We start from the raw sequence: 10,521 nt of genomic DNA on the forward strand, positions 1-10,521 counted from the left end.
TCACAAATTGACTTATATCTTATTGAGTTGTATTTGGTCTTCAAGAATCTCTTCGGTTCAGCATCGGTGTGCCTGAAATATATATTTGAACTAATGTTATCTTTACGAGTACTGTTTTTTATCTACTAAAAATGTTGGGAAATTTTTTTGCACCAAATATTTTGACAGAATATGAATAATTTATAAGAGATTTAGATTATTATATCCACTAATTAATTTAAAATTAGATATCCATAAAACTTAACATGATATCATAACGGGTTGTATCCTATCCACTAATTCAACCCGAAAATAGTCCAATCATTCTATTAATTGAAAACCTAAAAAATTCAATTCGATTTGAGGTAATTAAAATAATTTTTATTTTGGAAAAATGATATATTTGGTTGAAATTAAGGTTTGAAAGTTTACTATTTCTAAAGAGAATATTACAAAAAGAAACCACACATAAAAATTGTTGATGGAGCATGAGTATTATATTAGAATTTTGAATTATTTAACTTACCGTAAATTAATTTTAAATTACTCAAAATTTAACATAGTACCAGAATGAATACATTATATCCCAATCTGAAAAGTGATTTGATCCTCATATTAATTGATAGTTCAAGAAATAATTAATTTTATCGTGACAATCAGAAAACAATATTATTTCAGAAGAATATGATAAGTTAAGTCGAAATTAATGAGCATACGAATCGTTACCTTAAAGAAATGTATTAAAAATCACATATCAATATTTTGATAAGATGTCACATATAAAAGACTTAAACTATTTAATGCAAATTAGTTTTAATTTGGATGTCAAAAATTAATTTAAAATAAAATTATAACTAATACATGTATTAACAAACCAAAAATCATAATTCGGACCATTATCTTAACGAAATGTGTTACAAAATCACAAATCAAAAATTTGATAAAATATAACATATAAAAGACCTAAACCATTTACTGCTAATTATTTTTAAATTCAATGTTAAAAACTTAATATAAAATAAAACTACAACTAATGAATGTCTAAACGAATCAAAAATCATAATTCGGTCCAACGGTTTATATTGTACATTTGCATAGAGTTTTTTATTTGCTAATTTTATCGTACACTTGACAACATAAAGCAAGACGACTATCAAAAACAAAAGAAAACAAAAAAAAAGGTTCATTAACTTGTCTTGAACATCTTATCTCTTAACCCTTGTGAAAGCTCTCTACATAACTACAAGTCCACTTCTGGGCCACATCATTGTCTTCTCATTTTAGAAACTTTTTCTGTTCTTAAGCCAATTTGAGAACTCTTCAAGAGTGTTCATGTCTGATCTATAATGCTTCTGTGTGAACTCAAGAAACATAGACCACGTAAAATCAGGATATTCTCTTTCACCAGACATCACTCCTACTAGTTCTTTTGGTGGCTTCACAATTTTGTCTCCTTTCGGACATAGGAAGAATGCGAATGTCTTCCTTTCTCTCTCCCTGTTCACCACCGCCCGATGCAAACAACTCTGGTATATTCCATTCGTTAGAGCCTAGATACGACACCCAAAAAAAAAAGAATGTTTTAAAGTTCTTTCGTTTGATCTAGTATAATGCATGCATTGATCATATTAATAAGTACCATGAAAGTGTCGCCTATATTCACCACAAATGCTTGAGGGTTAGGAGGAATGGATTGCCATTTGTTGTCCACGAACACTTGAAGACCAGCGACTTGGTGTTGATGAAGTATGGTTAGAGACGTTGGGTCGCAGTGAGGTCCTGTCCCTAATGTAAGCTCCGGTTGGTTGCACTGTGGGTAATAATTCAACCGTAGTATGGACTCGTTGTCTTCGAAAAATTCTCTAAAATGTCTCCTCTCGATTCCAAGACTCTTTCCAAGAAGCTCCATGATTTTTAATGAGAGAATATTCATGGCCTCAGCGTATTCTTGATAGACTTTCCTGCATGAATAAAATCAACCAATTATAAATCTTTTTCTTTTGGTAACTAGATAGATACGTAGGCCACACTCAAATTAATTCTTCTGACGGTTATACAAAGCCGATTATTGGATGTTGAATATTCAAAAGGAAGTTTCAAAAATATTTATTAATTTGCTTACCCGAAATTTTGGTATTCAACTCCCATTTTATTAGAAACAAAGTCTTTGACGGTTTGGGATTGGCACTTCTCCTGGGGAGAGAACTTAAACGACAGCGTTTCCTTCCAGGGGAGCTTAGAGGAGAATCTCCCGACGAAGCTACTAGCGTAACCGGAGGACTCGCCCCAAGTCCTCTGAGCCTTTTGTTTCTCACAAGCCGGAGCCTTAAAGAAAGAGTCCATAAATAGATAGGCACGAGACAAGAGCGTTTCATCAACACCGTGGTTAGTAACTAGGAAGAAGCCATGTTTCTTCGAAGCCTCAGAGACGAGTCTAGTAGCTTCCGAGACCAAGAACGAGTCGCCCGAGAGGAAACCGGCGAGGTCTATGAGAGGGGCTTGGAGAGGTTGAACATCCGTGGAAGGTTTCTCGTGGTCGGGCCATACGAACTCTTGAGGTATGTGCACTACAAGAAAAGTTGTATTTAGCTACAAATTAGCCACCAATTTCTTTTCTGTGGCTATTTCAAAACCACAAATAGCTACAACTTAGCCACCATTTCTAAAAACCTGTAAACCGTAGCTAATTTGTAGATTTTCGTAGCTAAATAGCAATAAATTTAATGTTGTAGCTATTTGAAGAAAATTGGGTGCGATTAGCCACAAACTAAACTGCAGAAGAATATATCCACAATTAGCCACAAAATAAGATGTAGAAATATATAGCAACAACCTAATTTGTGGCTATTCAAAGAAAGTTTAATCCCTAAACATACTCTAAACCCTAAATATAAAGTTTTCAATCATAAAATGTAAATCTTAAATTCTAATTTAATAAAAAAAATTAAAAGAAAATCCAAGTAATAAACTCATTATAATAGTTTTCTTTGATGAAACTCTAAATCTTAACATATTTCAAACCCTAATTACATTCTGAAACCTAAACCTTTAATCTTTAGTAACAAACTTTTAAAATATAAATCATGCAATTCATTAAAGATTAATGTCTAAAAACAAAATCAAACATTTATAAAAAAAACTTTAAAAGTTTATATAATCACTATATATGCCTTAAACTATCAACCATAAAAAAAAATATAAATATATATAATATCAAATACTTATATTATTCTATAAATAAATATGATATTTAGTAAATCATAAATATTTAAGCTTATAACTTAAACCTAAACTCTAAACTCTAAATATTGATTATTTTAAAATATATTTTTAACCCTAATTTCTGACCTTATACATATCCCCCTAAACTTTATCTCCAAACCAAAACAAAACTCCAAAATATAATTCATAAAGTCGATATTTTTATTTGAAACAATTTTAATTACTGAATAAAACTCTAGATATTTTGTGTCGGTAAACTATAATTGTCATATGTATTCAAAAGAAAAGGTTAAATATTATCTTATTTCTGATTGGTAGTACATCAAAGGCGCGGATTACAATCTGCACCATTGATTAAATTCAATCTAAGGGTCCAGATTGCTTGGGTAGTACATCAAAGGTCCTCTTCTCTTTGTTTTTTCTCTGTGTTATCATTCTCTATCTTTCATTCTTATCTCCTTCTTCCTCTTGTGTCAATATTGTCTTCTTCTTTCTTCATACCAACATCATCATACTAGACACGAGTTTGATGATGATGTGCTTAATCTCTTTTTTACCATCATTAGTCTCCTATTTGCCCGTTAATCACTTTCTTCCTTCCCTTTCTCATCCGTCGCTCAGTTCGTACCTCCTTAACCGGATTGACTGCCTTAGTCACCGGATCTGGTTCGTCGAACTCACGTCTCCTCTCCCCCTGCAATTACACCTCAGTCTCCAGATCTCCTCTGTTCAAGCCCTAAAATCTCGCCGCTCTCAGCTTAAGTATCAAGTTGCATCTTCTTCATGCCGGTCAACTCGTCACCGCAATCTCAGCTTCAGTCTCGATTCAAACCTCCTTCAACGGCTTCACTCAGTCATTGGAGTTGGTTTCGTTTGAACTCACGGGTCTTCTGCCTCCACCGGAATTTCTAGATCTCCTCCGCTCAAGCCTCGAAATCTCGCCTCTCTCAGCTTCAATCTGAAGTCGCTTCGTAATCGTCGGTCAATCGTTTGATGGCCAAGAACGACGGATTTACAGACGATGAAGCAACACGACCAGCCTTCAGCTCCAACCATCCGTTTGGTCGTGACGGCGCAAGACTATCCAAGACATAAGTCTAGGTTAATTTCATTAGGTTTAAGTTTCTAAACCATTTTATATGTGTAAACCAAATGTGTAAACCATTTTTGTAAACCAGTAGATTATTTGTAAACCATAATAAAAATATTGTTTTAAAGAAAATAATTTGTTGCAATTGTATATCAACCACGTATTTATATATCTAATCTGTAACTAAAATAAAGATTTAAATATAATTTATTTAACTATTTTATTTTATTGATTTTATAAAAAAAAATTAATTAAAATGTATAAGTTAGCCACGACAGAGTTTGTGGCTCTTATGTAGAAATAGCTTCGGTTTAAATTGTGGGTTATTGTGGCTATTATAGCTACAAATATAATCTGTTGTTATTTGTAGAAACTAGCTACGAAATAGTGTTGTTGCAATGTCGTAGAAGAGCGACTACGAATAGCCACAGCTAAACAATAGCCACAAGCTTATAGTCAACGAAATCTTTTTGTGGCCACTTGCGGCTATCCGTTAAATAGCCACAAATTTTTAGTAATAGCCACAACTAATTTAGTAGCTATATTAAACTTTTCTTGTAGTGGTGGTTTGATAGCTGATTCAGGAGATTTGCATCGAAGATTGAAGGATCCTCTTTGGTTTTGTTATCATTGAACCTTTGAGGGAAAGTTGCGATGCATTTCATTGCCATTTAACTTTGTGTATATATAGTAGTGGAAAAAGTGTTACAAAAGAAAATAGTAGTGGAAATGAAAGAGCCTAAAAGAAATAAAATGAAAGATCCTCTAAAGGTCTTCTGTGGGATATAAATAAATATAGCGGTCGTGTAACTGGAGAAGAAAAGAGTGCTATTTATAGGGGGGTGGGAGGAAATCTTAGGCGCATGGAGTAATGACGTCAGTGTTTGTGTGTTCTATTTATTATAAAAAATGGGTTATTTTATCCCTTTTGTAAGTTAACAATTTCATTCTTTTTCATACAAGCGCTGTCTCTTTCATTTAGTTATTTATTGTGGCTGCATAAACGTTTGTTTAGTTAACATCAAGTCTTATACTAGTAAAGGAAACGAGTTTAAGATATCTAGGGTCTTCCCCCTTGATTGTATATTATTATTAGAATTAAATTTATCTCATTTGAGAGAAGTTGGTAGTAAATCTTCTAAGGAGAGTGTATTGAATCTGAAATTTGAAATGATTTGATTTTAATGAGTTTTTAGATGATTGCAGGAAAATTAGAAAATTTGGTGTGATTTTTGTTAAAACACTGTAGAATCTCATCTAAAACAGTGGGATTTGTATTTTTATTTTTATAACTAAAGAACTTCCCTCAAACACTCTAGAAACACTTAAATCACTCAAAAATCTCTAACTTAAATTTTGTTCAATAACAGTGGATTTCATAGTGTTTTATAAAATGTCAAGTTCAATAACACTTGATTTTAAAGTGTTTTTTTAAATCCACGTTTAAATAACAGTGGATTTGTCATTTTAACATAAATCACTTCAAACCCTTAATTAAATACACCCTCCTAAGACAATTGCATCAGGGAACTTCAACAGTATTATCTCAGTTTCATAATATACAATTTTTTAGTTTACTATACAAAGATTAAAAAAATTAGTTTTCTCTAAAAATATTTTTAAAGATATAATTTTAAAATCATTGAACCGATTTTTAAAAATTATAAAATGTAATTGGATAACAGTTTCCAATAACTTTAAAACCCTAAAATATTTTATAATTTGAAATGGGAGAGAGTATCTCGCAAAAATAATAATATCTTAATAGGAATTTTTTTTTTAAAAAAAAATTTTGGTGTAAATGTTAAACTTTATACCAAATTTCCTCTGTGACATAAGTTACAAAGGTAACAAATAGCGAAAAGAAAAAAAAATTAATGCAACAACAAGAGAGAAAGAAGAAGCAATCCCAATGATTTACGGACAATAATGACACTAAACCGAAGGATGACTAGCTTAGGAAGCACTGAAACTAGGCACTAGAAGTATTATCACACGAGAAAAAACCTTTGATATAACATGAGACCATACCTTGGTAAAAATGGGTTTGCCCACAACACTGCTCCAAATGATTGACTTTAAATATATGCAGCTTTGCCAACTAGCCGTTGCAGCTACAAGTCTCGAACAACCACCAGAAGAATAGAACACGAGTTCCTAGAGCTTCAGGTCGCAACCTGCCCTAGTAAAGCTTAGAGCGCCATCTGGTTAGTTCGCACCACACCAAAGATCACATTTATTGTACTTGATTTCGGAAGTAATGCGAACAGAGACAAAGGAGTGGTGAGAGTTACATCCTGATGACATTCATCTTTCCTATAAAGTAGACTGAAGATCGACCCACCAAAATGATCCAAGCAAATCTCCGAGATGTTTTGAAGACCAATCCTCACACGAGTCTTCCACCAAAAGACCGCACTCCAATGATCCAAAAGAGATCCGAACAGACCGCCTCGCTCTACAACCGAGAACCAGAGGCAGCTCCACAAAGCCTCATCAACACAACAACACAGAGGGAGATCTGAACCATTACCTGATGAGCCTGAAAGAAATGAAAACACCACTCCTTACATTGACGCATACAGCATCAAGAGCATCAACAACAACTGAGAGAGGATAAATGGAGCAACAAGCCACATAGTCCACAACAAAGTCATAGACAACTCACCACAAGACGAAAGACGGTTGTTGCATGCGAACGACGCAGCAGCTACGGCCGTTACACGAGAGCTTTCACTATGACAGTCGCACACCGGAGAATATCCAGATTTAAATTTTTCCGGAGAGAGCGAGTGATTCCAAAAAAAAAATTCTTATTAAAATATTTTATTTTAGTTTTCTTTTATAGAGATTTCTAATATGATGCCCTAAATGATGTGGGTGAAAATCTACTGTAAAAATACGATTTATCAAAAGACTCGCACCTACTGACAACAACGCAAAAAACGTCCGTTACAAAATTCATCAAAGAACCGACAGTTTCGAAAAATATTTGTTCCTTCATGGCCGTTTCATTGTTTTAATGAAACCACCAGCAGTGATCGTAAAAGCTATATTGGGCTTTGTGAGGCCCATCACAACAATGCTGATTGGTATTAGCTGATTGATTAAAATCAGTTACGTAATTTATTTAAAGACTAGTATACCTCCCGTGCGTTCGCACGGTTCAATTTTATTATCATTAAAACTATTGAAATAACAAATTATTATACCAGGCACATATTTTCTAAATCTAGATAATACACTGGTACAATTTTTTAAAAGTAATCCAATAAAATGGCAGAGAGCACTAAACCGTTTGTGTAATTTTTTTGAGAAATGAATACATCATGTATGCTTGAAAAGCTTGTTTCTATAAATATAAGATGCACATAAAAATATGGTATAGAATATCATACTTGATACATTTATTTTTGTAAATAATACTTCTTGAATAACATAAATCTCCTCATTATTAACACAATAACAAACATAAGAACATGAATTTATTGAAGAAAATAAAACAAATGAAACAATGAAATTATGATAAATTTAAATTAATTGAAATTATTTTGATATCTGATATCCAAAATAAATATTAAATCCAATATAACAATTAAAGAATCAATGAATTTATTTTGTATGTCCATATAGAAACTAATCGCACTCTCCTTTCCCTAATTCTTTTTTAATCAAATTATATTTCATTGAAGCTTAAGTTCTATCTGTTTTCTATATAAGAAATCTGGAAAAAGTTGAGTTTCATCTATCTAAACAGATTTTTAGATATCCCTTAATTTTAAGATGTAACTGTGTTTACCTTTTTCACATTTTTTTGACACTGGGAATGGCTTGAAACAAAGCTCTGATCTTCCACTTGTTGTCAAAAATTAAGCTAGGGGAAAGAAGTGTATTCTTCAACCTGAATCATGTAGAAAAAAAATCATGGAAAGATGATTTCAGAAAAAAAAAAAGAATGAATTTTTAGAGAGATCTTTGCCGCATTCAAACCAAAACAAAAACAACAAAGAAACCTAAACTATTGAGAAAAGAATGAAACAATACATATATAAAAGGAAAACAAAAACAGCTAATTAAATGTTATTCATGAGATAGAGCAGTTGACGCAGGAAGTTAAATTATTTACTTTTTGAACGTGTCTAACAGTTGAAGTGGTTGTTTGAGAAAAAATAGGACTGGACTTTTTTTCTTCGGTAACTCTCGATATTTTTTCTGCAGATACATAAATATTTTGAACTAAAAAAATTGTTTTTAAAATTTTTAATATAATGACACATGGCAAAATTTTGTTGGTTAGGTGACTTGTGATTTAGTATATAGGGATAAGTTGGCTTTTTCTTTGATTATTGAAGCTGAAGTATAAAAAAGAAAACAGATTCTTGGTGTTAAACAACCGAACGTTTCATACTTTTAATGCTGAGAAGGAGCTATGTAAAAACACATCTAAATTGTCAACTATGTAATATCAATTTTGGATGTATAGAATCAGCAGAACCAATTTAACGTAACATTTTCTTTAGTATACAAGATTCCATCCTCGAGCATATCGATTTGGTCTTTTGTAATAGATCGTCATGTTCTTTGTCTGCCAATTGCCAAACACCTAAAACATGCAATTCTCTGTTTACCGTTACCGTGTACGTGCAAAAAAAAGCCTTCTCTGTGTCTCCTTTTGTGAATACGTAGTGATTTAAATATGTGTGTTGAATTTTTCAGTTAAAGATATAAAAATAAAAAATCCTTTATATTATAAGAGATTTAAAATTATAATAACAAATTGTAATAACTTTTCTAATTAACTGAAAATTATATAAGAAATCACTAAAACTAAAACTATTTCAAATATTTGGTTTGGTATATCTTTCTAGTTATATTTTCTGTAATTTCTTTGATATCAAATATAACATAATCGATATATGAGTCCAAATATATTAACAAATATAAGTATTTGAGAGTATTTGGAAAGATTTGATTTTTAATAAATTTTATATGTTTCTGGCTATATAATAAAGTCATTATGATTTTAATTAAAATACTACAGATATTCATCTAAAACTATGAGATTCAGATCTTTATATTTTACCTAAAAGTTTACCAAATTTAAAATACAACAAATCTCATATTATTATATAAGTATTTCTAATTGCAATAAGTTTTAAAAATATATTTTAAAATTACAAGTTTAAAAATACTAGATTTTAATTTTCTACTTTTAAAATGTTTAATAATTGTATCATACACATAATAGTGCAGCTAAAATTTCTAGCTACTCCTAGTTTTCTAATTTTCTAATGTTTAAGGTTAGTTGGCTTAATTTTACTTTACATTTGTCGCATTAAATTATTGTTTATATCTTAATAATGTTTGATAATTTACCTTATATTTGTTGTATTAAAGTATTGTATGTAGCTAAATAATGTTAAGATTGGTTTCGTCCAAAGTCAACTTCTTAACATCCGTACGGTACTATACGGTACGGTTAATAATACCCAAACATAAACCTTTCATATCCAATACTTAAATGCATATGGCAGTAATTGAGATAACCCTCAACATTTAAGATCAAAATGTATATTCATAACAACTAGGCTAATAAGAACATAAATTGCATAATACTTTGAAAACAATGGATCAAAGCCACTATCTCACAAATAACCAAATAATAGATATCACAGAATCTGTTTATCGTAAGTCTATACTCTTTCCGTTTAATTTTAATTATCTTTTTAAATTTATGCATATAAATTAAAAACATTTGTTTTTATATTTTCAAAATAAAAATATTATTGAATATTTATCTAACCATATTTTTAACCAATAGAAAAGTAAATAAAAAATATTATTATTAAATATTATATTGAAATTTGAAAACAATATTTTAGTAATAAAAATGTACTTTACGACACCAATTAAACTGAAACAAAAACATAATAAAATATTAATGGTTTTAGAACCAACCCGATAAAATTTCAATCATTCTTGGTTTTAGAACTATAGCTGGGAATTTGAGTATTTATCCATGGGTCCCGCCTCGTTTGATCTGCTGCGGAGCGGATGTGGACCAGCCAATTCGAAAAATTTAACATGCGGATGCAGGTGCGGGTTGAGTCGATTTTAAGCGGGGCGGATGCGGGTTGGTTGAATTTGAATTGCGGGTACCCGTAAACTCGAAAAAAAAATTCAAAAGCAAAAAATATTTTTTTTTCAAAAATAAAAAGTTATTATCATAA

The 10,521-nt window shown here is 31.1% G+C and overlaps 1 protein-coding gene across 1 annotated transcript; it reads right to left on the minus strand.

Annotated features, from left to right (window-relative positions):
- Positions 1 to 943: 943 nt before the first annotated feature.
- LOC108814649 (gibberellin 20 oxidase 3) lies at positions 944 to 5,096 on the minus strand. Its single transcript, XM_056990363.1, has 4 exons — positions 4,842 to 5,096; positions 2,102 to 2,546; positions 1,619 to 1,940; positions 944 to 1,529 (listed from the first exon to the last, which is right to left on the minus strand). The coding sequence occupies exons 1-4, from the start codon at positions 4,960 to 4,962 to the stop codon at positions 1,260 to 1,262; spliced, it is 1,158 nt and encodes a 385-aa protein (XP_056846343.1). The 5' UTR covers positions 4,963 to 5,096; the 3' UTR covers positions 944 to 1,259.
- Positions 5,097 to 10,521: the final 5,425 nt, after the last annotated feature.

Source organism: Raphanus sativus, chromosome 7 (assembly GCF_000801105.2).
Source record: "Raphanus sativus cultivar WK10039 chromosome 7, ASM80110v3, whole genome shotgun sequence".
In the NCBI taxonomy this organism is placed as follows: domain Eukaryota; kingdom Viridiplantae; phylum Streptophyta; class Magnoliopsida; order Brassicales; family Brassicaceae; genus Raphanus; species Raphanus sativus.

Coding starts and splice junctions, on each gene's coding strand:
- LOC108814649 (XM_056990363.1), bottom strand. CDS start 4,962: ATGGCAATGAAATGCATCGCAACTTTCCCTCAAAGGTTCAATGATAAC. Junction 1,941..2,101: donor GTTGAATACCAAAATTTCGG/GTAAGCAAATTA, acceptor TTATTCATGCAG/GAAAGTCTATCAAGAATACG. Junction 1,530..1,618: donor ATATAGGCGACACTTTCATG/GTACTTATTAAT, acceptor TGTCGTATCTAG/GCTCTAACGAATGGAATATA.